The following is a 27,755-nucleotide window of genomic DNA, read 5'->3' as shown; positions in this document are numbered from 1 at the left end:
GGCGTCCACCCCAGAGCCGACTGGCAGTCCCTGGGGCCAATGGTGAGCGCATAAACAGAGGCGGCCGTGGTAAAGGTCCGCGCGCGAGGCCCCGCCCCTCGATGGGATAGTCAGGCGGGGCAGCCAGTGAGCTCGCCTCCGCGGGTGGGAGTCTCCCTAGGGGGCGGAGCTTCGAGGGGGCGAGAGGTGTGGCTTGGCTGTCAGGTCCCTTTGCCTTTTGTTCGGTTACTGAGTTGCTGCCTTGGCCAGAGTCCGGAGCAGCCGCCGCCCGAGCGCGCCGAGCTCAGTTCGCTACCCGCGCCGGCTCCCTCCCGGCCCAACCCCGACCCGACTCGGCCTGGCCCGGCTCCGCGCTCAGGTACATCCGATCGGGGTACGTATGTATCACTGTGGGCAGAGAAGGGACAGTCAGCGGCAGAGGCGGGTTCCAGACGTCTCAGGGCAGGTGAGGGCGGGTGCTAGGGAGCGCACCCTGCACCGGCGACAGGGGGCGCGCTGGGGTCCTGGGCGCGTTACCCTTGGGACAAGCGATCCGGGTTGGAGCGCCCCACCAGGCTCCATGAACCGCAGGTCTGAGAAGGGCGGGGAGGAACTAGGGCAGGTGCTTCGGAGTTCGCGCCTCCCCCAGGGCCCGAGGAGCTTGCCCGACGCGGCGTCCCCGACTCTCGGCCCGAGCTGACGGGGCAGACTTTGACCCGCTCCACCTGGTCCTGGAGCTCAGGGTGACAGGATTTTACCGCTCGGGAAACTTGCTGCCTAGTCTCTTTGGGGCCACCCTCACCCCACCCCACGCGTCATCCTCGCTCTCCCTCCCTCCCCACTCCCCCAGGCCTGGGTGGGGCCCTATTGTCTGCGCCCAGCTTACCCAACTGTGGGGGCCGAGTGCACATTTTCCCAGAGACGCGGTCCCCACCTGCTGAACGGAGCAGGTGAGCTCTTGGAGGACTGAGGCCCTGGCCTTCAGCTCGGGGCTGTACCTGTGGCGCCTCCCTCCGCACATAGCCGTGCCTTCTCCTACCGAGGTGGGATGGGGTGACGGAGAAACTGGTAAAGAGTCTGGGCTCGGTGCCCTACCGATGTCAGACGCTGGTGGCTTGGCCTGGAGTCTGGGCCAGTGGAGAGAATTAAGAAGCGTTCGCCCCGTTTTCAGTAGCCGTGTTTTCCAGAGTGTTGATAGGGAAACAGCGATACCTTTTTACTTCGGCAACCATTACTGCTGAGAAATCCCTCGCAACAAACTTTCCAGGAGAAAGTAGCCATGGTAGCCTTCTCTGGGGTTTTCCTGTCCTCTTGCTCAGAGCTGATTCCAGGCTTGGGGATGGATGCCTCTCGGAGGAAAGCCCCTTCCCCCAGCCCGGCTGAGCATGGGCCAGTGCCTGCGCTTTGACCCTGTTCTCCCTGCCCCCACCTCCATCCTGTTTGCTAGGCCCCTAAGGCCCGAGGTGGAGACCAATGTGGGGGGGGGGTGGGCGGGGGGGATGCAGAAAGAGGAAGTGTCTTCTTCCTTTCACCTCCTCCGGGGACCACCATACCCCCTTATATGAGGCCTGCTAAGTGCCTCTCCCTCCCGAGCTCTCTGCCCCTTCCCCAGGAATGGGGGGTGGGGCAGGGCTGGGCCAAACTGAAAGATTGGGAGGGTGTTAGTCTTTCCTCGCCCCCCCCCCATTCCATTCCCCATTTTATTTAGCTGGCTGACAATTGAGGCGGGAGGGCATAGGGCCGGAATGTTGCTTGCCATTCTCTGGGTTTCTAAATTATGAAGGTGCAGAGTATCGCCTGAAGTCCCTTCTCCACCCACCCTTTTCCTGCGTGTTTGGCGAGGAAAGTGGGACAGGAGGAAGTCTTTACTGTGGAAGGCTTCTTCCGTGCCAGGCACCCTCAGGCTGAACAGTGTGAGCGAGCGGCCTCCCTCTCCTTGTCCCCGGAGCGCTCAGAGCTGTCTCTGGCTGGAATTGCGAACTTCTACTAGGCTTCTTGCACTGGTTTTATACAAATCTGAAGTGTGGTCTTTACATAGGTATTTGGAGCTCAGCCTCCTTGGGGGATGGAGCAGGAATGCCAGGGCTAGCCTGGGGCAGGGCGAAGATGGGGCGAGGGAGGGTCATCCGGGCTCTGACTCACCTGGGAAGCCTTGACACTTGGTTGTGGAAAGGAGAGTGGAGATCAGACCCTCTCCCCTGGAGTAAGCCCTTAAGTGGGGATCAGACTCAGTCCTGTGGGTGGTAAAGCATGGGTGACCACCTCTAGGGAGCACCAGGGGCATGGAGTTTAGGCGCAGGCAACCTGTCTTTCCTCCTCTCTGTGCCAAGGTGGAGGAGGGGAAGGTATTGTAATTACGTGAGCTAAATGATTAGTTTAGCTAATCTGGTTTGTGGCTGTGATGAAAAGACAATACTGAGGAAGTATGTCTAGGAGGTGCCTGGCCCAAGCTGGCTTCTGACTGGACAGGAGGGAGGGAAGAGAAGGTAGGGATCCGATTAGTCATTTCTTGCCAGATCAAGTCTGGGCTTGGGTGACGGGAGCCTCCCCCGCACCCGGGCTCCACCCCGTTCCCTCTGGAGCCGCTGCCGTCTGGCCTGCTAGGGTTGAGCTTGGAGAATGCAGCCTGTGGGAACGGAAGGTCAAGCGGAGGGAGCCTGGTGGGCTGTTTTCCTTCCTGGGGGCCCACGGGCCATTGCACCCAGGAGAGGAAGGTCTGTCCCCGTGCACAGCTACTTTAGAACCAGGTGACACATTTGGCTGGTGCCCAGGAGAACGGTGACCCAGAGAGACAGTCTGAGCACTGGGGCATGGACTTGCACTGACCTGGCCTGTGTCCCTGAGCAGTGTCTCCTTACCTGGGTTAAGGTACCTTGCCTTTTTGAGGCTCAGCGACCTCTTTGGCAAACAGGAACAATAAGTCCGTCTACCCAGTAGGTACTTGACTGATGGTAACGCCAAGCCGGACGACTGTATGGTACCAAGCCCTTTCACTGGGGTCCTCACAAATCATGCTCGCCTTACAGCAGGTGTGGTTAATTCCGTCCGCAGAAACGCAGAGAAGGGTAGGAAGCTGCCCAGGGTTGCACAGCCAGACTCAAGGGAGCCTTCTTCTCTAAGCTCAGACCTCGTTCTGCTGTTTGGCGCCACTGCAACTGGGGAAGGATTTCCTTTTTCTTTCTCATCTTTCTTTTCTAAGGATCAAATCCAAACTAGGCAAACTCTTTCCCATGGAGCCCCATCCTCAGCCTCTGGATGGGACCAGCTCTCCCCTCCCCGTTTTCCTTTCTTGACAGAGTCTCATGTAGCCCAGGCTAGCCTCTGAGGTTGCCCTTGAGCTCGCTCTTTCTTTCTTCCTTCCTTCCTTCCTTTCTTTCTTTCTTTCTTTCTTTCTTTCTTTCTTTCTTTCTTTCTTTCTTTCTTTCTTTCTCTCTCTCTCTCTCTCTCTCTCTCTCTCTCTCTCTCTCTCTCTCTTTCTTTCTTTTTGAGACAGGGTCTCAACATGCAGCCCTGGCTGGCCTAGAACTTGCTATATCGACTGGGCTGGCCTCAAACTCACAGAGATCCACCTGCCTCTGCCTCCTGAGTGCTGGGATAAAAGGTGTGCCACCATGCCTAGCAAACTTTTTAAACCATTTATCATCATCATCATTATTACTATCATTAGATTTATTTTGCGTGTGTGCCTGTGTGTTTGAGCATGCACAGGCTCCACATCTGTGGAGATCAGAGAACCATTTCTCAGGGGTTAGTTTTTCCCTTGCACCATGTGGTCCGGTGGATCCAATTTAGCCTGAACCCAACCAACCAGCTCACCAGTCCAGACTTTGAACGTGTGATCCTCCTGCCTCTACCTCCCAAGTGCTGGAATTACAGGCGTGCGGCATTGTAGCTGCTTTGTACAGTGCTGGGGATCGAACCCAGGGCTTCATACACACTAGATCAAGCCTTCTACCAAGTAGGTTACATCTGTAGCCCTCCCTGGAAGTTGCCTACTGCCCCTTGTGAGGACCTCAGCTCCACAGAGAGAAGGGAATTCAGAAAAGCCCTGCTAGACGCGTGGGGGTGGTGAAGGCAGGACAGGTTTGTCAGGTGGGGGTGACTCACCATCCTGACTGCCAGCGCTCTGAAACCTCCCCAGTGGTTGGCGGTGAGGCAGCTGCTGCTCGGGACCAGGAGCTGTGAGGGTGGGAGTGAGTGGAGACCAGAGAGGAGAGCATGGGTCAGAACTCTCTGAGCTGGACCCTGGCTAGGAAGTGGGAGTTACTGGCTTCACTAGTGTCCACCAAGTGTGCCAAGTCAGAGGGGGTGGGGGGTGCTCTCTGGAGAATAGAGACACATGAGTCAGATTTAGGTCTGGGTGAGTGTCCTGCTAGATCATGCCAGTTAGCACAGCCAGGCTGCATGGAGAACTGGCTGTCCTGGCTGGAGACCCTAGCATCTGGGCTGTGGTAAGTGCCCCGGGAGGGCCTTGCTTTGGGAGTAGGGTGAGAGGTTGTGGGTGCCCTAGCCCTGAGGGAGGATTTGGTGGCACATGGTGGTCTTAGGTCTGACTGATTTAGGCCCCTCTGCCAGTTCCTGGTACCAGGATGGGCTTGGAAGTAGGATCTGGGGGCTAGGTTCAGCCTGTGTACTGGTATGGCCTAAAAACTGTCCTATTCTTAAGATCAGGAGCAGAGGCCCGGTGGTGGTGGTGGTGCATGCCGTTAATCCCAGCACTCCGGAGGCAGAGGCAGGTGGATCTCTGTGAGTTCAAGGCCGGCCTGGTCTACAGAGCGAGATCCAGGACAGCCAAGGCTACACAAAGAAACCCTGTCACGAAAAACAAAACAAAATCAGGAGGGAACCACAGCGTAATGATTACTGATCCTAGAGAAGAGACCGCTAAGCGAGGAGCCTTGATTGAGAAGCACAGGGAGAATGAAGTCATTCTGGCTGACTGCCACCCAGGGTGATGGGCTTGTGGCTTTCTAGCATCCTAAGGCCACAGGAACAAGGCGGGGGTAGATGTCCTTAAGGAAGGCATAGAGACTAGACAGAAGAAAAGACTTCCTATCCAGAAGAGAGTTGGATCCCCTGCAACCTGAGTTACAGAGGACTGTGAGCCGCCATATGGTTCCGGGAACTAGTCTGGGTCCTCTCCAAGAGCAGTAAGTGCTCTTAACTGCTGCGCCATCTCTCCAGCTCTGGGGAAGGAGGTCTTCACTTGAACAGGAGGAGCAGGTGGAAGCTCATAGTTGAATCTCCTCTAAGGAGGGCCATCCTGCCCTGAGGTACTTCCTGTGGGTGAATAGTCAGTCTGAGATCTATTGAGTCCTCGGAGGAAACTTTTTGTTTGGGGACTTTGGGGAGAAGAACCACATGGCTGTAAGGGGAACCAGCATCCAGTAGCTGGCTGGCCCCATAACTCTCTGATAAAAAAGGTGGTGAGATTGGTCAGGACAGGTCACTGGGATTTGTGTCTCTGCAGATGATAGACACCCTGAGGCCTTTCTCCTGGGACATGGTGGAATCTGATGTATGTCTGGTGGAATCTGATGGACTGTCCCATTTTCCAGCAGTTTCCTGGGCTAGGTTTGAAGAGAGATATAGCTCTTTGTCTGCTGTGCTAGCCTCCTGACCTCCTAACCTTTTGAAGGCCCCAGAGGAAGATGCTCACCTTTCTCTGCCTTTCCCCAAGGTGGAGACAGAGTCTTATGTCTGTCTTTGGTGGGAAGAGGCTGATAAATCAATGAGCCACCTCATTATGGGGAGTCTCTACCTCCCTTCCCTGAGAAATTCATATTTGATCATCTTTTTTAAACTTTCCTTCCTTCTTTCTTTTCTTTTCTTTCTTTCTTTTTTTTTTTTTTTTTTAAGACAAAGTCTCTCTTAGCATCCCTGGCTGTCCAGGAACTCACAGAGCTCCACTTGCCTCTGTCTCCTGAGTATTGGAATCAAAGGCGTGTGCCGCCACGCTCAGTTGATCGTCATTTTTTAAAATTTATTTTTATTTTATATGCATTGGTGTTTTGCTTGCAAGTATGTGCGTGTGAGTGAGGGTGTCAAGCCCGGGAACTGGAATTATAGAGAGGAGTGAGCTGCCATGTGGGTGCTGGGAATTGAACCCGGGTCCTCTGGAAGAGCAGCCAGTGCTTTTAACGGCTGAGCCATCTCTCCAGCCCCTGATCATCATTTTTTTAAACCGAGAAGTGCACCAAAGTTTGCGAGCATAAAAAGTTGTCCTTAATCTGAGCTTTGTGAAGCAGCCACCTTGACCCTTCCTTCCCCTCCCCCATTCTCCAACCCTCTGCTCCTTACCTTCCAAGGGTGCACTGTATACAATGGGGGGTTGATTTTATTCCTCCCCAGTACAGGGATTAGAATGGGGGGGCAGGTTGTGTGTGTGTTCCTGCATGCCATTCAAGCACTTCACCCTTTTTGGGTGGGCTGGGGTGGGGTGGGTGTCAAGACAGGGTTTCTCTGTGTAGCCCTGGCTGTCTTGGAACTCACTCTGTAGACCAGGTTGGCCTCGAACTCAGAGATCTGCCTGCCTCTGCCTGGGATCAAAGGCGTGTGCCGCTGCCGCCGCCGCCGCCGCCGCCGCCGCCGCCGCCACCACCACCACCACCACCACCACCACCACCACCACCACCACCACCGCCAGGTTTAGCACTTTACTCTTAAGCTCCTTATCCGAGAAGCCCTCCCATACCCTCACCATGGCAACTTTTTATTTTTCTAACATTTTTTTTTGGGGGGGGTGGCATGTGTGCCACTGTACACAGGTGGGAGTCAGTTCCCTCCTTCTACCGTGTGGATTAAAGTCAAGTCATCAGGCTAAGCCGCAAACGCCCTTACCTGCTGAACCATCTCAGCGGCCCCAACCAAGGCGTTTTCCTGAAGCCTTCTTGCGAAGTTTTTACTTTCTGCCGCCTGTGTTGTCTAGGGACGGGACGAAGTGTCCAGGTCCTTTCTGTCCAGCTCTATCCCTGCAACATCATATCCTAACTGGCTGGGATCCAGCTGTTGCTAATGGGGCTGCCGAAGCTCCAGTGGTGCTAGCGAGTGGCTCGTCACAGCTGGAGTGATTTTCCATTCCCAGGAGTCCTGGTTTGGACTCATCTGCTGGCTTGGGATGCTGTCCCCAAAAAAAAGTGTCCTCAGCAGGGATGCAGCTGCAGTTGGAGCCCTCTGCAGGGGAGCCCCGAGGTTCCCCAGGTCAGGCCACTTGGCCGGGCCGCTTCCCTTGGCTACACATCCCCTTCATTTTCCCACCCTGCTCTGTTTGCTTTGGGACGCAGCCCAGAAAAGAACAAACAGCAGCTGGGTCATGGCCTGAGCCTCTTCTACTCCAGACCCCTTCTCAGCCATGGCCTGGCCTGGGCTGCCAGGCTGGAAGTGAGGGTTTCCCCTCAAAAACTTCCCTTGTCCCTTTCTGAGAGATGGTGCAGAGGTTAAGAGCACTGGCTGCTCTTCCAGAGGACCTGAGTTCAATTCTTAGCAACCACATGGTGGCTCACAACCATCCGTAATGAGATCTGGTGCTCTCCCCTGGCATAAAGTCATACATGCAGGCAGAACACTGTATACATAATAAATACATCTTTAAAAAAGGAAAGGAAACTTCCCTTGTCTTCTCTTGTTCTGAGCATTGGCCGTGCCTGGCTCCTGTTCTGCAGATGGGGGTCATGGTGTCTGCCTAGGAGCCTCTCACCATGGTAGAATGTGGTGCTAGGGGACGGACAGAAGTTCCTATGTCTGTCTGGCGGTCTGTATCATAACAGAGTGTGTTTCTGCCTGCAGGTCTGCTGGCTACATCCCAGCCAGGTCCAGAGGCAGTGAGGAGGGAAGGTTGGGCCTGGTGGCCCCTCTAAGTCCTCCTTGAGGTGAGGAGGACTGTTGTGTCCAGACTGGCTACTGCTCCTGGCTGAATGAGAGAGGCAGGGAGGCAGCAGCTGTGTCCAGGTCACTCACAGGCTGAGGAAAGGGGTCACGTGACTAAGTAAATGGTTTGACTTGCCAAAAAGGTCCACAGCCAGTTAGGGGTCGGTTCTGATGGAGACCCTCTGCAAAGATGCCCACCCACCACTCCCCTCCTGCTTTGATAGAAGCCTGTGGGTCTGAGTATGTTTAGGGGGCCAGTCTCTGGCCCAAAGGACCTGAAGGGGAGCCCAGCCTTGCCTGCCCGCCCCCCCATGCAGTGACCCCATGCTTCGTTTCTGTACCGAGGTCTCAGCAACCTGTTCCTGAGCGTATTTCTATGTGTCTTACTGTCCTGTAGCAGCTCAGCCTCGCTGTGCCTGGTGCTGACTGTCCCCTACAGGTGCCGGCCAGGCCGGAGGCCGCTGTCACTCTGCTAGGGTTATTTTTAAATTCAGGACTGGGCGTCATTCTGCAGGACAGCTTGGATGGAGGGTGCCTGGTGCCAGCACCCCAGCTGGCTCAACAGAAGAACAGGCATGAAGGGCGGGGCTCTTCCCCAGTCTGGAGCCAGTGGGGGAAGGGCCCTTGGCATACCCTTTAGGGGCCTGTGTCTTCTCTCTTCCTGCCTTTGAGCTGCCCCTCTGCTCCACCCTGTGATCTCTAAGCTAACTTCTTCCTCCCTGCTGCCAGCCGTGAAGCAGAGTCCCACTGCGAAACAAAGCTTCCCCCGTTCAACAGGGAAACCCGCCCTGTCTCTGTCTCTGTCCCGACCCATCTCTGGCCCGGTGCCTGGGCAGGGCCCCGGCCACTGTCTCCCACACTTCCACCCCTGGCTCTGTCCAGGGGCACTGCAGACCGTCTGACCTGTGGATCCAGGGTGGAGAATACTGAGACCAAGCAGGGTGCGGTTTCTCCACCCCGGGAATGAGCAAACCTGTACTTTCGTTTGTTGTGGAAGAATTTCCCAGGTTCTCTTGAGGAGCTGGTAGGGAGAAAGGGGAAGCTGATTGAGGGTGCAGTCTGACGCTGGACTACCAGCCTTCCTGTTACAATAGCTGTCTCTGTGAGGCGTTCTGGTGTGTTCTCTCTCTGTTCCACTCTCAACCTTCCCTTCATTGACGCGGTAACCCTACTGCCTACGAATCCGAGGCACCAGTGTTTTTTTCTGAGATCACGGGGCCAGCCTTTCTGTAGGTGAAACCCAGAGGGGTTAAAAAAAACACCCAAAGGTCCCCGGCACATGTGGTAGAGCTGAGACCAGACCCTGACATGACCAGTGCTTAGGTGGGAGGTCCTCCACCTGGGAGCACCTTCATTCTTATTCTCCCCCTCCTCCCCTTGGGCAGAGGACTCAGCTTCCTCCAGTCTCTAAGAGGTGGACTAAATCCCGGTCCCAAAAGTAAGGCAGACCCAGCATCGAGCAGAGTACCACCTTTTCTGCAGTGTGGGGCCTCAGTTTCCCCACCTAGAAATTGGGAATCAGCAAAGGCCTGCCGGAAATTCACTGCATATTAGAGAGCTGGATGCTTCCCCTCTGATATCCTTTGACCCGTGCCTGGCCCTGGGCAGCTCTCCAGTCCTTGGCTTCCCTTGGCTCCAGGCCTGGCCAGCTGGGCCTGAGGACCAGCCTGTAAGCAAACCCCTCTCCTGCGGCTAGCCTTGACTACAGTGTTCCCTTCTACCCCGAAGCTGGGTCCTGTGGTTTGGGACGAGCCTTCTCCTGTCTCTCTGGGTCCTAGGGTTAGATGGCTATCTCTGTGGAAGTCAGCTTTGTGGTCAGACTGGGGAGTTCGTGCCCACAGGGGCTACCGTCCTGCAACTCTCTTGACTTCGCCTCCACAGGGCACTGGAGGGTCATTGCCAATGGGTTTCACCTTCTCAAGAGCTTGGAGTTTGGTTGTTTTGCCCTCTCCCAAGGGTGGCTTCTGGGACCCACCCATTCCTCCCAAGCCCCTCCGTTTCTCTCTTGGGACCCACCCTGGGGGCAGAGGGCAGGCTAGGGGAAGGCTAAGGGTTTGCCTGAGCTGGCCTCCTCCGGGCTCCTGATTTCCTGCCATTGGCCTTTTTGCTGCGGCTGGATCTGGGAGGAGGGGAGCATGAGAAGGTGGGGGTATTCTAAAATAGCTACTCCTGGCAAGTGCCTGGGAGCAGCTGTGCACATCTGGTGGCACAGAGCCTGCTGTCGGTGGCCTGGGCCCGCTGCTATTTGTCAACCCCAGATGAAACTCTGAGTCACCCAGGGTGGCGGGAATAGAGGGAGGCGGCGTCGCAGCGGGGAGCTGGTGCCGCTCCTACCTGTTTTAGGACGGCTTGTGGCAGGGGAGGGGCCGCGTGGCCCGGGAAAGGCAGGGAGAACATTCATCAAGCTTTCCCTCTTCCTTTGAAACAGTGTCTCCTTCTGTAACCGGCCTCCCACTGGTGATCCCTCTATCCCGGTCTCCCGGGACTGGCATGACAGGCGTGTTCTACCATGCCCCTCTGTCGTCATGCTCTGGGAAGGGGCCCCCACCGATTCTCTTTGTTCCCGGGGTGGCGCCTCTGGGCCCCACCCTCATTCTCGCAGGTTCCCCATCATGGTGGAACACCCTGTTGGAGAGGTGCCCGGGCACCGCCCCATTTTATGAGTGGACTAGCCTGGGCTCTGCTCATTCTCTGAGGCCATATTGGAGTGCAGAGGGTAAAAGATCTCGCCGTCAAGCTTGCTGGTCCTTTCTCTGGTCCCATTTCTAGCCAGTTGCTACCTCGATGAATCGGGGGACAAAGCCTTGAACCCCGTGTGTGAGAACGATGGCATTCTGAGTCTGGAGGCATGTGTGAGAGATGTGGGCACGTAGTAGGCCCTCATAGACAGTAGTCCCTTGCCTCTCTCTCTGGCTGCCTGTGTCTGGGTGGTGGTGGTGGTGGTGATGGGGTCAGTGCCCACGGCCGTGGGGCCAAACGGGCCAAATGGGAAACCCACATCGAGTGGATGCAGATGCTCACGAGCCCTCAAGCGGGTCCAAGTCCTCAGTGGGGTGAGAGCCCTCATCAGCAGTGACCACCCCAGGGGCCTGCCTCACTCCATGCTGCTAGCCTGGGTTCCAGCAAGTGGGGAGCTGAGCAAACATCCTGGGGGGGGGAGGCAGTGGGGGACGGCAACACCCTGGCCCCCAACACTGAGCACCTACTAAGTGCCATCCATAGTGGGTCCCTCCCAAGCGCTATCCTCGCAGCAAGCCGTCTATGAGAGCGGTGGGACCTGAGTTTGAAGCCACTGGCATCCAACCGAGAGATGGGCTGGCTTGGGCGTAAGTAGCCAAGCTTTGAACTGGTCTGTAGAGCTCAGAGTGCTGGGAAAGCTGGGGGCCTGGTTAGGCTGGACCGGGAAAGTGAGATTCAGGAACTCCGAGGGAGCCTGGTGTGCTAGAGAAACCTGTCTAGCAGCTTCCCTGCCCCACCCAGTCTCTCATCCAATGGCTGGCTGGGTGCTGCAGCGTCTGCAACCTTCCCCAGGGAGCTGCAGCAGAGCGAGGGCTGGGCTGCCGGGCCCCAGCCGCTGCCTGAAGCCCTTAGTTCCTTTGATACTGGAAATGCTGGGTTAGGTCAGGCTGGTGAGTGAGCTTGGGGCCGGGCTGGAGGCATCTGGCTGGTTCCTGTCTCCACACCAGAGCTGGCGATGCACACCCAGGGCTTAGCCACAATGGCCCCTCTCTTTCTGGGTCGGGTGCCCTTTCTCCTTTACCCCTGGACCCCACTGTCTGCAATCTTCCGAGGCCCTTGAGGTGGGGTATCAGGAGAAGGGCAGATTTCAGGGAAGAGGGCTGCAGCCCAGTTGAAACCGGAGGTGGCTCTGTTCTTCCAGCCAGCTAACAGTATGCTCTTGTTTTTCACCCCTAGCAGCCGCCATGGAGGTGATGAACCTGATTGAACAGCCCATCAAGGTGACTGAGTGGCAGCAGACATACACCTACGACTCAGGCATCCACTCAGGTGTCAATACCTGTGTGCCCTCCGTCAGCAGCAAGGGCATCATGGACGAGGAGGATGCCTGCGGCAGGCAGTACACACTCAAGAAGACCACCACCTATACACAGGGGGTGCCCCAGAACCAAGGTCTGGACTCCAGGGTTTTTTTTTTTCAGGGGGGCAGAATCTCTGGCTGGATCCTGGTGGGGGGTAGACCAAGGGGGTGGGGTCCCTGGTTTGAAAGAAGTTCCTACTCTTGGGGACTTAGGAAGTCTGAAGGGGAACATGTGGCTGCCCAGAGACAGACACAGATGTCATTTCCATGAACTCTGAATGTGTGGGGAAGCACAGACTCTGCCCAGCGGTGCCAGTGGTTGGAAGAGTGAGCCCACAGTTCTTGACTTCTGGGATCCTAGGGATGTCACAGAGAGACTTTATTGCTACCCTCAGTGGGAACCTGGGGATTACTGGGAAGACACACGTCTGACGAGAGAGACTGGGAACAAGTCCCAGTCTGGTGGAAGTGTCACAGTGTTCAAGCCCAGACTGGGCTAGCTCATGCCATGCGGATGTACCAAGGACGGGGCACGGAGTGGCTGAATCAATTTAGCCACAAAGGCAAATACTCTACCAGTCCAGGTGCTCCTTCCTCTCTGGGACAGAGGTGCATGTGTCTCTAGGACTGTCGCTCATAGATGCCCCCAGGGTCCTAAACATTCCAGGGGTTGAGCTTTGGGGCCTGGACAGTTGCAGGGTGAGCGCAGTGGCTGATTGGGGCTCTCTGAGCACGTCCCAGGTGTCTCCTTCCTGACCCTCAGGCAGGAGCCTGTAGGCCTGGCAGGGCCAGGTGCATGTTGGGAGCTAAAATAAGCTAAAGCATGTAGGTGGGAGAACCCCGAGGGCAGCCTCTCCTTCCCCATTAGTTAGAGAATAACCTTCTGCCTGCCTCTCTACTAGGGCACCGGGACATTTGCCATGGCAGGGCTACCTGGGACTTTTTCTAATAACCCCAGCCTCCCCAGGGGTAGAACCCAGTATTTCTCTTGAGGACCATTGCTCCTACCTTCTCAAAGCCACAGTCCTGTTCTGTCTCTCCACTGGCCATGTGATCTTGGCTGGTGCTCTGGGACTCCTATGGCCTCCTATGTAGGGAGAGAGTTGCTACTCTGCGGAGGGTGAGTGCGTAATTAGAATGAAGTTTAGCTTGTCTAGTAAGACTGCCCTGATGCTTACAGGCGAAGGAGGCCGGGGCTTTGGACTCCTGAGTCCACTGACCTTCGTGTCCAGTGTCCACTGTATAATGGAGCTAGTGTTACACTTGCCTTGTTGTAAGATTACATGAGAAAGAAAGAGAAAGGTACTTAACCCACTGTCAGGCACATAAGTACTCTACCATTAGCTATGCTTTTTTGTTTGCCCTCATTTATGTGTGTGTGTGTGTCTATGTGAATGTATACGTGTGTGTGTGTGTGTGCGCGAGGGTACCCTTGGAGGCCAGAAGAGGGCGCCCTTTTTGGATCCTTTTAGAGCTGGAGTATATTGTTTGTGAGCTACCTGATGTGGGTGCTGGGATCTGAGCTCTGATCCTTGTGATAAAACAGCAAGTATCCTTGACTACTAAGCCACTGTCCAGCTCTTGGCTTTGTTTTTGAGACAAAGTCTCACGTAACCTCAGCTGTCTTAAACTCATTATGTAGCCACAGATGACCTTGAACTTCTGATCCTCTTGCTGCTACTTCTAGAGTACTGTAATTACATGAGTGTGCCACCATGCCTCCTTTTATTCAGTGTTGAGAGTGGTACCTTGTTAGGGAAGCATTCTACTAACTGAGCTACATCTCCAGCCACAGCTGTTAATAATTATTGCTGAGTTGGCCATGGTAGCAAAGGTATATGATGTCCTAGCTACTTGGCAGGCTGAGGCAGGAGGATTACAAGTACAAAGGCTACCTGAGTACAGAGTAAGTTCAAAGTCAGCTTGGGAAACTTAAAACATTTTTTTTTTTTTTTTGGTTTTTTTTTTTTTTTTTTTTTCGAGACAGTGTTTCTCTGTGTAGCTTTGCGCCTTTCCTGGAGCTCACTTGGTAGCCCAGGCTGGCCTCGAACTCACAGAGATCCGCCTGGCTCTGCCTCCCGAGTGCTGGGATTAAAGGCGTGCGCCACCAACGCCCGGCTCTTAAAACATTTTTAATTTTTTAAGTGTGTGAGTGTATACCTGCATGTATGTATGTGCATATATGCACCAAACGGGTGAAGTACTTATGGTGGCCAGAGGGGGTGCCTGAACCTCCTGGAACTGGAGTTAGCTATGGCTGTGAGCCACCATATAGGTGCTGGGAATGGAACCTGGGTCCTCTGCAGGAGCAGTAAGTGCTCTTCACTGAAAAACCATTTCTCCAGCCCCTAGTGTTTGTTTTTGTTTGCTTGTTTAAGGCTGAGAATAGAGCTTAGTGGTAGGGTGGCTTGCTGAGCAAATGCAAGGCCCTTCTTTTACTTCCTAGAACTGTACTGCACTAAGTAAATAAATCGCTGTAGACACTTTTGTAATGATAGGTGTCAGACAAGTCTTTTCAAGGCAAGTCATAGCTGTGATCTTAGTGGTCATAGAGTTCCCTGGGCCGGGTGGGCTAGATGGGTGATAAAAGCAATGGCACTGATGATTTCCCAGTATCCTGTTAGGTACAGACTCCTGAGTGATGTCCTGTACTTTGGTGGAGCATGAGGCAGCTTGGAGCCGGGTCTGTATGGCTTACCTTGCTCTTCAGGGTCCCCCTAAATCTCTTGTAGCTCAGTCCTTGTACCATTTGTCTCCCAGGTGACCTGGAGTACCAGATGTCCACGACAGCCAGAGCCAAGCGGGTGCGGGAAGCCATGTGTCCCGGTGTGTCGGGGGAGGACAGTTCTCTACTGCTGGCCACCCAGGTGGAGGGGCAGACCACCAATCTGCAGCGACTGGCAGAGCCATCCCAGCTGCTCAAGTCGGCCATCGTACATCTCATCAACTACCAGGATGATGCAGAGTTGGCCACCCGGGCTCTGCCTGAGCTCACCAAGCTGCTCAACGATGAGGACCCGGTCTGTGAAGGGCCTGGAGGTGGGGGTGGGGTGGGGTGGATAAAGCTAGCTCTCCCCAGAGGGAAGGAAGCCATGAGTCTGGCTCCCCACAAAGCATCTGGAGTCTGACTCGGGTCCTCTAGGCTCTGTGGAGGATATCATGTCCTGTGCCTTCCTTCCCTTTGTGGAGAAGGAGCCTGGGCCATATGCTCAAGGTCTCACACACTTCCTCCAGGTAGTGGTGACCAAGGCGGCTATGATTGTGAACCAGCTGTCCAAGAAGGAGGCATCCCGCCGTGCCCTAATGGGCTCGCCCCAGCTGGTGGCAGCTGTGGTGCGTACCATGCAGAACACCAGTGACCTGGATACAGCCCGATGCACCACCAGCATCCTACACAACCTCTCCCATCACCGGGAGGGCTTGCTCGCTATCTTCAAGTCTGGAGGCATCCCTGCCCTAGTCCGAATGCTCAGGTAACACAGGAACCAGGGGCCTCCCAGCACCCCTTTCCTGGGCTTCCATATACACACATGTTAAGCACCACACCCATCCTGGCTCTCCGATGCTCATAGCCCAACCCAGAGACAGTCATATAAACAACAGGCCGACTGTTAGGATATAGTGTAAGTTGTAGCAACAGAATGGTTGAGATTGCCCAGAGGCAAAATGGCGCTGAGGGTGAGGCTTTGACAGATGGGTGGATTTGGTCAGAGTTGATAAGGGGGAGGCTATGCTAGCCAGAGAACAGCATGTCTGAGCCCCACCCGACCATGAGCTTTTTTCCCCCTCTTTCCTGGCCTCGTACTGATGTTGAGTGGGAGTCCTTAGAGGGTAGAGAGGCTGGTTTCCCTCCCCTCTGAAGCTGTCGCAGGGCTTCTCCTATGTGACCTTACACACAGTAGTGACTCAGCTGTTCAGGGACCTAGCATGTAATTAGTACCATGCAGGACCTCAGAGGCGGGAGTGAAGATACACAGTGTGCCGATGTCTCTAAAAGTGAGCTTGGCTGGGCATGGTGGTGCTCTCCTTTAATCCGTCCTCAAGAGGTAGAGACGTGCAGATCTCTATGCATTCCAGGCCAACCTGATCTATACAGAGAGTTCTAGGCTAGCCAGGTATACATAGTGAAAATCTGTCTTAAAAAAAAAGGGCAGGGGGAGTGGGACTGGGTCTGGCGGGGTGGGGGTGGGGGAGAATAGCTGAGTCAATAAAGTGTGACCTCTCAAGCATGAGGACCCAAGTTCAATCTCCAGCCCCCATGCAAACATGTTAGATGTGGTAGAGCGCATTTGCAGCCCCCGCATTGGGGGAGCGGAGACGGGAGGAACTCATGGAGCTTGCTGGCCGGCCAATTTAGCCTAACTGGTGAACTCTGGGCCAGTAAGAGACCCTGTATCTAAGGAGGGGGATTGTGTTCCTGAGATCGACACCTGAGGTTGTCTTCTGGCCTCCACACACGTTCATGCACACCAACACACACACACACACACACACACACACACACACACACACACACACACACACACTAAATTAAAAAAAAAGAGGGGCTATGAGGGGCTATGCTCAAGGAAGGATGGCATTTGGTAAAGGGATGTTTGCATGGGGGTGTTGATTGGGGGCGAGCTTTCTGGGTGTGGTGGGGACTCCTTCCAGACCCGCGTTCAGGCCGGGCTCCGGGCGCTGACTCACATGGGTTCTTGCCTGCCCCTCAGTTCTCCTGTAGAGTCTGTCCTGTTCTACGCCATTACCACGCTGCACAACCTGCTGCTGTACCAGGAGGGCGCCAAGATGGCGGTGCGCCTGGCGGATGGGCTGCAGAAGATGGTGCCCCTGCTCAACAAGAACAACCCTAAGTTCCTGGCCATCACCACCGACTGCCTGCAGCTCCTGGCCTATGGCAACCAGGAGAGCAAGGTGGGTCCTTCCACTAAAGCCACTTCCCGGAAGGCACATTAATGTGCGTACAGATGAATGTGTCTCTTATCCTATTTCTGAGTTCTTCAGAACTAGTATTTTAAGGTTTGAGAAAAAATTTTGGCCAGGGCTATAACCCAGTGATAGAATGCTGCCTAGCATGCTGAATGATCTTGGGTTCAGTCCCTAGAAGTGAAAAGGAGGCAGGGTGGAGAGATGGCTTGCAGTACCGGTGGAGGCCAGAAGAGGGTGCTGGATCCCTAGAACTGGAATCACAGATGGTTGGAAGTCGCCTTGTGGGTTCTGGGAATGGAACCTAGGTTCTCTGGAGAAGCAACCAGTGCCCCTAACTGCTGAGCCATCTCCCCAGCCCTCCCTGTGTGTTTTAGACAAGGTCTCACTAACTAACCCAGGCTGACTGGAACCCTAGATCTTTCCCCAGTCTCCTAACTGCTGGATTAGAGGTGTGGAGCACCAGACCCCGCAGGGCTAAAAGCCCTTTTCTTTTTATTTATTTGTTTTTAAACACGTCTAGACTTTTACTCAGTAGGTTTCCTCTCTTTCCAAAAGGATCACAGCGTGTTACACTACCGTCAGTGGTAATGGCTGTGACTAGGCTCCCTTTGCCACACCCTTGCCAGCATTCGGTAGTAACATTTTTTTTTTCAAGATAATGGCTTATTTGATAGTCACAAAAGCCATTTAGAAGCTGGGTGGTTGCCGGGTGGTGGTGGCACACGCCTTTAATCCCAGCACTTGGGAGGCAAAGGCAGGCAGATCTCTGTGAGTTCGAGGCCAGCCTGGTCTGAAGAGTGAGATCTAGGACAGGCACCAAAACTACACAGAGAAACCCTGTTTCGAAAAACAAAACAAAACAAAAAGGCCATTTAGACTTCAGTCAGAGCTTAATAATGACAGCTTCATCACCCCCACAACACACACACACACACACACACACACACACACACACACACACACTGTTGTCTCATGCCCAGCCTTTCCCTCCCTCACAGCTGATCATCCTGGCCAATGGGGGACCCCAGGGGCTGGTGCAGATCATGAGGAACTACAGCTATGAGAAGCTCCTCTGGACCACCAGCCGTGTGCTCAAGGTGCTCTCCGTGTGTCCCAGCAACAAGCCTGCCATTGTGGAGGCCGGTGAGTGTGAGACCCACAAGGTGGCCCGTGGGGGAACTGGAGAAGTGACGCAGACCTTAAGAGCTCTTGCTACTTTTCCAGAGGACCTAAGTTTGGTTCCCAGTGTCCACGTTCGGTGACTCACAACTGCCTGTAGCTCAAATTCAGGGGATCTGATGCCCTCTTCTGGCCTCCATGGGCACTGCACATCACATACACATACACGCAGACGCAGGAGCACACACATACACATACTCGCACACAAATAACAACAATTAATCTTTAAAAATAAATTTATAAAAGAGTGACATGTGGGGTCAGGAGAATCAGGGTCTGGGCCTTGCCCATCAGTTCTGGCTCCCCTAAGACTGACAGGACCTCTGCCCCTTCCCCAGGTGGGATGCAGGCTCTGGGTAAGCACCTGACGAGCAACAGCCCCCGCCTGGTGCAGAACTGCCTGTGGACTCTGCGAAACCTCTCGGATGTGGCCACCAAGCAGGTAAGTCTCTTAATCCATGTTGTCAGCCTCCCACCTGGCCATATAACCTTGGGGACCTTTGAGTCCTCCTCCCTCATGGCTGAGGCTAGAAAGGCCCAAAAGACCATCACACCTTTAGTGGGGGGATTCCATCCTAGTTAGGGTTTGGGAAGGGAAGAAGAAGGGGGCTGGCATCTTTAAGTTGGGGTTCAGGTGATGGTGATGGGACAATTAGGGACAGGAGCGGTACTGTTCTGTAAATCCCAGGGACAGGGGCTGGAGAGATGGCTTGGTGGTTAGGAGCGTTGGCCGGTACCTCTAGTTCCAAGACATCTGACGTCCTCTTCTAGCCTCTGAAGGTGCCAGGCGCACGCGTGGTGCACAGATATGCAGGCGGGCCAAACACCCATACACTAAGTGACATACAAACCACGGAACACTGTTGCTTTGGGACAAGTCCCTGGCACCGCCTTCCAAGGGGACATTTGTCCCTGTGTTTACCCATCACCACTGCCCGGAAAGCACCCTCCATTCCTCAGGGCGTCCGTAGACATGAGCTGATTTTAACCCTCTCAGCCGCCTAGAGGAGGATCCTGCAACCCTATTGGTTGTGGGAGAAACTGAGGCTCAGGGAAGAGTAGACCTATGTTCAGAGCTAGTAGATGGCAGAGCTGGGTTCTGACCCACGATTGTGTATCTCCAAGGCCTGTAGTCTTGTGATCCACACAGCGCCCCTTGGGAGAAGAGAGGTTTCTGAGTTAGGGATTTTTCTTGGTAGTGGATCTAGCTTGGAGACCTCTGGTGTGACAGAGAAAGGCCCAGCAAGGTAGGAAGTGTGTGACAGGGGATCAGCTGACCACTGAAGCCTATGACCTCCTTGTTGACTTCCTGTTGACCAAAGGCCCGTAGCCAGCAGGGATGAAACCTATGGGATACAGGAAAGACCATGGGCTTAGAGGCAGGTCTGCGGGCTGTGGATCTGTGGGAAGCCCTCCAGCCTTCCTCAGCCTCCTGGCCTCTAGAGCTGCAGGAGCTGCTAACAGCTTTCCCCAGGGCATGGAAGGGTAAAGGTCCCCGGCCTCGTAAAAGCAAGACCAAGCCCTCCTCCAGCCTCTCGGCTCCCGGCCTCAGACCTCCTGAGGAGGCTGTGTAGAGCAGGTGTGTCCCTCACCCTTCATGCTCTTCCTGTCTCAGGAGGGCCTGGAGAGCGTGCTGAAGATCCTGGTCAACCAGCTGAGTGTGGATGACGTCAACGTCCTCACCTGCGCCACCGGCACCCTCTCCAACCTGACCTGCAACAACAGCAAAAACAAGACGCTGGTGACACAGAACAGCGGCGTGGAGGCACTCATCCACGCCATCCTGAGAGCCGGCGACAAGGATGACATCACAGAGCCTGCGGTCTGCGCCCTGCGGCACCTTACCAGCCGCCACCCCGAGGCTGAGATGGCCCAGAACTCTGTGCGCCTCAACTATGGCATCCCGGCCATTGTGAAGCTGCTTAACCAGCCCAACCAGTGGCCACTGGTCAAGGTACCCACTAACGCCACAGCCGCTGCTGGGGGGGTTGGAGAGGAGGTTCCCCCTGTGCAGGGCTGCTGGGAGATAGGAAGGGTGGGCGCAGGAGGAGCAGCACAGGGGACCTGGATCCCCTGGCTCAGACACCGGGAAATGCACTCCCAGCCGTCTCTACTTCAACGTTCTCTCTGCTCCAGAGATGATAATGTCTTTTTGCTTTTCTGGGTTTTTTTTTTATTAATTAATATTTATTTTTTGTTGTTCTGTTTATTTTATTCTTTTCTGTTCTTTTATTTTATTATTTTATTCTTTGTTTTTAAAATTTTTTGAGGACTTAGAGATGGCTCAGTGGTTAAGAGCACTAGCTGCTCTTCCAGAGGTTCTGAGTTCAATTCCCACCAACCACAGGGTAGCTCACAACCATCTGTAAAAAAACAAGGGAACAACACTCAAGGTTGACCTGTGGTCACACATATGTATTAAAAAATGTAAAAAAAAAAAATTATTAGGGTTATTAATTTTATTTATTTATTTTGGTTTTTTGAGACAGGGTTTCTCTATGTAGCCTTCGCTGTCCTGGAACTCACTGTGTAGCCCAGGCTGGACTCAGACTCACGTAGCTCCTTCTGCCTCTACCTCCCATGTGCTGGGATTAAAGGTGTTTGCCACCATGCTTGGGTCTGGATGGCTTTTGAGACAAGGTCTCTTAGATGTAGCCCAGGCTAGCCTTAGACTTGCAATTCTCCTGCCTCAGGCTCCTGACTGCTGGGAATACTCTAGGCATGTCCCACCTCAGCAAGCTAGATCCAATTATTTTAAAAAGTCAAGTCTCATGGGTTTGGGGATTTGATTTAGCTCAGTGGTAGAGAGCTTGCCTAGCAAGGGCAAGGCCCTGGGTTCTGCCTCAGCTCTGAAAATAAATTAAAAAAAAAAAAAAAAGTCAAGTCTCAAGACTTAAATTGTAGCTGAAGATCACCTCGATCCTCCTGCCTCAGCCTCTCTCAGGGCTGGGATTAGAGCCATGTGCCACCACACCTGGTCTGTGTAGTGCTGGGACTCAAACCCAGGGCTTTGTGCATCCTGGGCAAATACTCTACCACCTGAGCTAAAGCCTCAACCTTAGAGCTAGATTCTTTCTGTCTTGTGCCTACACTTCCCTCTCCGCCCCCCAGCGGGGCTTCTCAAAATTCCAGCTACACGAGTAGCCAGGACTCTCCTTAGACCGGGGTTGTCCTGTGCTGGGACTGGGATTCCTAAGGGTTGACAGGAGGGACAAAATACCTGCAGCTGGGGAGTTGGGATCCTCCAGAAGTTCTTGGAAGACCCTTGCTCACGGCCTCCTTTCTCGACAGGCAACCATCGGCCTGATCCGGAATCTGGCCCTGTGCCCGGCCAACCATGCCCCGCTGCAGGAGGCTGCCGTCATTCCCCGCCTTGTTCAGCTGTTGGTCAAGGCCCACCAGGATGCCCAGCGACATGTGGCCGCAGGCACCCAGCAGCCCTACACGGTAAATGAACTTAGTAGCAGCTGAGATAGCCTCCTTGAGGGAGTTGGGGGTCAGGGGAGTGTCCTCAGAGTTTATGTATATGAAAGAAGAGGTGAGTTGACATCCAGGCCAACTCCAGGGACGGGTGAACTGTGTCAGGGTCATGGTGGGGGAGGGTGTGGCTTTGTCCAGGGTCCCCTTGTCCCCATCCTCATGCTTCATGGCTCTTCTCGTGCAGGATGGTGTGAGGATGGAGGAGATTGTGGAGGGCTGCACCGGAGCCCTGCACATCCTCGCCCGGGATCCCATGAACCGCATGGAGATCTTCCGGCTCAACACCATTCCCCTGTTTGTCCAGGTGAGTCTGGGACAGATGGGCGGGAGATGTGTCCCCGACACTGCTGAGGGGTTGGGGATGTCTGGACCAGGCTTGTCTAGGACTGTGCCGAAGAGGGGATGAGTGACTTTCCAAGCTCAGAAGCAAGGGAGGTGAGAGGTAGCCATGCAGGCATTAACAGCACCTGCACGTTCAAAACAACCTGAAAAGCACAGGCTTGGGAGACAGGAGCAAGTGTCTCGGCAGAACAGGAGCTCATTAGCGCGGTCCCAGTGGTGGTGGTGTGTGGGCAGAGTCAACAAGTAGCTCCCAGGGGACTCCTAAGCAAACAGGATTCAGCCCAGGAATTTGCAGAAATGGAATTTAGCCCCCAGTGAGAGTCCATTTTCCACTGTCACACTGGCCAACGAGAAAGATCCTTGAGGGCTGGATGAACTGAGCATCTTGTGCCCTGCTTGGGGGGGGGGGATGGGCACCCTGGGAACCGCTGTTGCAGGGGGAAGAGAGTCTCGGAAATATTCATATCCTGTGACCTGGAATTCAAATCTGACTCGGTCTTGAGGAAATCATTTAACATGACTTAAGTGGACAGAGGTTTATACAGAGAGATAAGTAACAATTGCAGACCCAGCTGTTAAGAACAAACTCTTTGTCTCATGGCGAGGAAGTGGCCTCAAAGGAAACCACTGGGTGTGGTGGCACATGCCTGTCATGCCAGCACTCAGGAGCAGAGGCAGGGGGATCCGCAGTGCAAGGCCAGCCTGGGACACAGAGTGAGCCTGAGGCTAACCTGGGTTACATGAATCTTCATCTAAACCAAAAAAAGAAGAAGAATGTTAGGGTGTGGTGTTGCTCTGGGGAGGCTGAGATGGGGGTACTGACAGTTCTAGGGCAGCCTGGGCTAATAGCAAGACCTTATCTTTTAGATGCAAAGCTAAATAAACAGAATAGTCCGTACAACCTTATGCTGTGGGGTGTGTTTGTTTAGGGATGTGTTTGTTGCGTTGTGTGGTACTAGGGGTTGGACCCAGGCCTACATGCAAGCTTGGAGACAAGCACTGTCCCCTGAGTTGCATCCCCAGCCCAGGAAGAGTTGGATTTTTTGTCTTTAAAAATATTTCTTACTAGTTTTTAGAGCAAAGGACTCATCCCACCCTACCTTCAGTGGTAACGGATTGTTTCAGTTGATAGCGTTTTTTTCTCTCTCTCATCCATATGAACTCATAGGTTTGTAGGGCAGGTTTTGAAATAATACACAGGAGAAGGCAAAAAAAAGGGGGCGGGGGGCTGGAGAGATGGCTCAGTGGTTAAGAGCACTGGCTGTTCTTCCAAAGGTTCTCAGTTCAATTCCCAGCACCTACATGGTGGCTCACAACCATCTGTAATGAGAGCTGGTGCCCTCTTCTGGCCTGCAGGCATACATACAGGCAGAACACGTATGCATAATAAATAAATATTAAAAAAAAAATTAAAAAAAAAAAAAAGGGGGGGGTAGGGGAATCAAAATTATTAGTGGGGCTGGGGAAATGGCTCAGTCAGTGAGGGGTTTGCTGTGCAATCGTGAGGACCTGAGTTCCGATCCCCTGTCTGAAAGTTGGAGAATCAACTGTAGGGGACATGTGACTTCAACCTCTGACATTCATACAAGTACATACACCCACATGCACATGTGTCCCCAAAACACAATCACCACGATACAGATACACACACAAAACCTTCTGTAGGGTGTAATAATAGACTGTGATGAAAATACACTGGTAATGTGCTGATGTGTCTGTCGGCAGAGGCTGTCTGGCCGGGGAACAGCGCTGGTCTGTTTTTTCCCCCTTTATGCTCTCCCAGGTTTTCCATCTTCTAGGATGGCTGGACCAGGAGCGGGTGGGCGGAGCTGTGGGTTCGCAGGATGGCTTATCTCCGTTCTCACCTCCACCTCTGCTCTCCTCTCCTAGCTCCTGTATTCCTCCGTGGAGAACATCCAGCGTGTGGCTGCCGGAGTGCTGTGTGAGCTGGCCCAGGACAAGGAGGCTGCCGATGCCATCGATGCCGAGGGCGCCTCTGCCCCTCTCATGGAGCTCCTCCACTGCCGCAACGAGGGCACCGGTGAGGGGCTGCGACTGCGCCGGGCACCAAAGGGAGGAGGCGGGGCCCTGTTCCTCCAGCCACCGTGGGTGCAGGGCCTGACCTGGACCTACCTTCTCTCTCCGCTCACAGCGACCTATGCTGCCGCTGTCCTGTTCCGCATCTCGGAGGACAAGAACCCCGATTACCGTAAACGGGTGTCTGTGGAGCTCACCAACTCCCTCTTCAAGCATGACCCAGCTGCCTGGGAGGCTGTGAGTAGCTGACTGGGCTCGAACAGCTGATTGTGCAAGCTATATCCTGCGTGGGGGCAGCTCATGGCTCTCTGAGGAGGCTTAGCTGACCTCAGAGATTTTAGTTTAGTTTAGTTTTCAGGTGTTTTTTTATTTCTATAGAGTCGTATGTAGCCCAGGATAGACTCCAACTCAATATTCATCTCAAGGCTGATTATTTTTTATTTGGTTTTGGTTTTGGTTTTTCAAGACAGGGTTTCTCTGTGTAGCATTGGCGCCTGTCCTGGAACTCGCTCTGTAGACCAGGCTGGCCTTACAAAGATCTGTCAAGGCTGATTTTGAATTCAGTTTATTTGTTTGTGTTTCCAGACAGGGTTTCTTTGTGTATCCCTGGCTATCTAGAACTAGCTCTGTAGACCAGGCTGGCCGCAAACTCAGAGAGATCCACCTGCCTCTGCCTCCCTAGTGCTGGGACTAAAGGTGTATGCCACCATGTGGCTTGATTATGCATTTTTTTTAAAGATTTATTTATTTGTATCTATTTGCATGTATGCCTACATGACAGAAGAGGGCATCAGATTTCATTATAAATGGTTGTGAGCCACTCTGTGGTTGCTGAGAATTGAACTCAGGACCTCTGGAAGAGCAGCCAGTGTTCTTAACCTCTGAGCCATCTCTCTAGCCCCCTGATTTTACCTGTCTGCACCTCTCAAGTGCTGTGACTTAAGGACATGGGTGGCCTGCCTGGCTAGATTTTTGTTTTATTTTGCAATGAGGTCCTTTATGACGCAGAAATAGTAGATTGAACCATGTCTGGGTTTTGTATTTTTGTGTTTAGTTTGTGTGTATGGTTTTGTTTGTTTGCTTGGCTTTTTTTCAGTACTGGGGGCATACCAGGGCCTTGTGCATGCCCCGCCCGGAGGGACTCTACCACTAGGCTGTAACTCTAGTCCTGGGTGGGGTTTTGAGATAGTCTTGCTGGAGGCCAGGCAGACCTTGGATGTATGATGATCCTCTTGCCTTGACCAATGAATCCTGGCATTACAGGCATGGGACAGTCTCGCTCTGTACTCCAGGCTAGCTTGGAATTTGCAGCAATCCTCCTGCCTCAGCCTCCCAAGTGCTGGGATTGCAGGTGTGAGCCACCCACTATCTCCAGCTATCTCTTTGACCCACATAAAGGATTTGAAAATGGGCTGTGTGTGTGTGTGTGTGTGTGTGTGTGGAATGGAACCCAGGGCCTTGGATATGCCCTATTAGATAGACAAGTACTCTGCCGTGGATGTACACCCACGTCCAGGCTTGCCTGGCTTTAATTTGCTGCTGTGTAGCCAGCTGCACCCTGTCCCCACATCTCTTCCCTCCCCTTCTCACAGCTGCTCTGGCCTGTGGGAGCCCAAGGCGTTAGTGATGAGAGCTTTACCCAGGGTGGTGCCCGGGGACACCGGTGCTTTCTCTTCCTCCTCTGAGGGGTCTGCTGGGAGCACCTCTCTGTCCTTTGGTGGGAAGGCAGCCCAGAGGATACTTTGCCACGGCTCCCATGTCTTTCTGTCCTTCCGCAGGCCCAGAGTATGATCCCAATCAACGAACCCTACGCGGATGGTAAGTGTGTGGAGCCCCGCCCCAGAGCCTGTGGGTGAGAGTGGAAGATCACGGTAGCCAGTATGTTCCAGTCTAGATCCCTGCATCGGGGGTGGGGAGGGGGTGGGGAGGGAGTTAGGCCCCCAGCGGTAGGCCTACTCTACTACCACGTGTGGCCTGCCGGTCCCTGGACAAGCCTTTCCTTTTCGTCCCCAGACATGGACGCCACCTACCGTCCCATGTACTCCAGCGATGTGCCACTGGACCCCCTGGATATGCATATGGACATGGATGGGGACTACCCCATGGACACCTATAGCGACGGCCTGAGGCCTCCCTACCCCACTGCGGACCACATGCTGGCCTAGCTGGCTCCGTCTCAGTATGGCCCCTTCCTGTCTTGCAGCCTTGCCCTCTGCCTGTAGCTCTGAGTGGTCTGGTGGGGCCCTTTCCATTCCGGGCTGTAAATCCTGGCTCGTGTGGGGCGGAGAAGAGTTTGGGAGTCCTGTGCTTTTTGATCTGTTGTGCTCTGGCCTGCCTGCCTTGATAATGATGATGATGATGATGATGATGATGATGATGATTGGCAACATTTTATTCTGTTTCAGGCTAGCCCAAAATTCACTATGTAGCCCAGGCTGGCCTCAGATATGTGGCTTTTCCCAGCCTAAGTGACATCACCATGCCTTTTTTTTTTTTTTTTTTTTTCTAATTGGGGATTGAACCTAGAGTTTTGTGTGTGCTAGGCAGATGCTTTACCACTGGACTGCATTCCTAGCCCTGGTTTTGCCTTCCATTGTATTAGAATAGTCTCGTTAAACGGTCCAGGCTAGCCTTTAACTCGGCCCGGAGCCCAGGCATGCCTTGAACTTAGGATCTTCCTGCCTCAGCCCCCTAAGGAGCTGTAGCTCTGGTGCCTCACTCCTTTGTCCTTGTCCCTCGCTTGGCACCCAGCTCCTCCAGCTGCTTCTAAGGAAATAAGGAAAAAGGCCGGTTTTCCGGGGGTGGTAGGCAGGTGTCGTAAGAGCACCCTCAGCTTCTAGGGGACACGGGCCTGCCAGGCACCTGATCCCTGTGTCTCCGTACCCCACAGGAGCTGTTTCTCACCTGGGAAGCTCTCGAGCGGACTGTGGGATGAGAGAGAAGTACCCGAGCCCCGGGAGCCAGCCTGGACTTCCTGCTGAACCCATGCTCCAGAGAGTTCCTCCGTAGGGTTTCTTGGGATGGTGTCTGCTCCTGCTTTTCTGTCCTGGGCTGTGGATCCAGGCCCAGCACTTTCTCCCCATCCCCACTATGGCTATGGCCACGAAAGCTTTAGACTCAGCCTGTGTCCCTACACAGCAACCCTCTCTGCTCTGCTCCAGTTGCCTGGGCCCCCCAAGGGCTTCCTTCCCACCCACCCCCCACCCCCCACAACTCCCCGCCCCGGGGCCAATTTTCTCACTGAACTCCAGCATCCAACTGCCCTGACTTCCTGGGATATCCAAGACACAGGTTCAAAGCCCCAAACCCTGACACCCAAAGCTTCTTTTGAAAAGGTCAGGGACCTTCCAGGGAGAGAGAGTGGGGACCCTAAGTGCCCCCTCCAGGACCTGCCCTTCTCTCCAGGATGCTGTCTGCTTTGCCCCTCTCCAGGGGAGCTCTTGGTGAACCCCCTTCTCACCTTGCCCCACACTGGCCCCCCGCTGACCTGCAGAAGTGCTCTAGTTCACCCCTCTGGTGTGTGGTGAGGGGCTTTCTCCTCCCCTTCCTGGTTGACTCCCACCACCACCTCCTGCACATGGGTTTTGGCGGGGGGACAGAAAGGGGAGTTCCATCAGAGAGTTTTATTATGATTGCTTTATGTTTTTGGTTATTGGTTTTTCTTTTCTTTTTGTTTTTGTATAGACCAAAGCAAAGAAAATAAAATAACACACAGATCCAATGGAGGCTGTTCAAGCATTTTGGTGTAGGGGAAGGAAGGGGTGTACGGCAGGCGTGAGGGGCCTCTCCTAGCAGCCTGGCATAGTCCTTGGCCGAGCCTTGTATGCCCTCAGGGCTGGGCGAGGCAAATGGGAGAAGGGGGTGTTGGAAGAGCCGGGGTCGATTTAATGATTTAATTCCGTAT

General features: G+C 54.0%; 1 protein-coding gene across 6 annotated transcripts; it reads left to right on the top strand.

The window, feature by feature from the left end:
* The first annotated feature begins 44 nt into the window (after positions 1–44).
* On the top strand, positions 45–27,572 carry Jup (junction plakoglobin). 6 transcript variants are annotated; one of them, XM_006992875.4, is made up of 15 exons: positions 45–358; positions 11,761–11,976; positions 14,645–14,904; positions 15,119–15,357; positions 16,597–16,798; positions 17,812–17,956; positions 18,331–18,434; positions 19,608–19,946; positions 21,284–21,439; positions 21,657–21,776; positions 23,705–23,855; positions 23,967–24,088; positions 25,630–25,669; positions 25,865–26,030; positions 26,742–27,572. In XM_006992875.4, the coding sequence occupies exons 2-14, from the start codon at positions 11,769–11,771 to the stop codon at positions 26,014–26,016; spliced, it is 2,238 nt and encodes a 745-aa protein (XP_006992937.1). In that variant the 5' UTR covers positions 45–358; positions 11,761–11,768; the 3' UTR covers positions 26,017–26,030; positions 26,742–27,572. The 6 variants fall into 6 exon arrangements, with proteins under 6 accessions (XP_006992937.1, XP_042138723.1, XP_006992938.1 ...); XM_042282789.2 differs by having other exon boundaries at positions 100–358; positions 11,764–11,976; XM_006992876.4 differs by having other exon boundaries at positions 100–373.
* Positions 27,573–27,755: the final 183 nt, after the last annotated feature.

Source organism: Peromyscus maniculatus, chromosome 8 (genome assembly GCF_049852395.1).
Source record: "Peromyscus maniculatus bairdii isolate BWxNUB_F1_BW_parent chromosome 8, HU_Pman_BW_mat_3.1, whole genome shotgun sequence".
NCBI lineage: Eukaryota > Metazoa > Chordata > Mammalia > Rodentia > Cricetidae > Peromyscus > Peromyscus maniculatus.
This window is presented reverse-complemented; position numbering and strand designations above follow the sequence as displayed.

Coding starts and splice junctions, on each gene's coding strand:
- Jup (XM_006992875.4), top strand. CDS start 11,769: ATGGAGGTGATGAACCTGATTGAACAGCCCATCAAGGTGACTGAGTGG. Junction 14,905..15,118: donor TGCTCAACGATGAGGACCCG/GTCTGTGAAGGG, acceptor CACTTCCTCCAG/GTAGTGGTGACCAAGGCGGC. Junction 21,440..21,656: donor GCACCCAGCAGCCCTACACG/GTAAATGAACTT, acceptor CTTCTCGTGCAG/GATGGTGTGAGGATGGAGGA.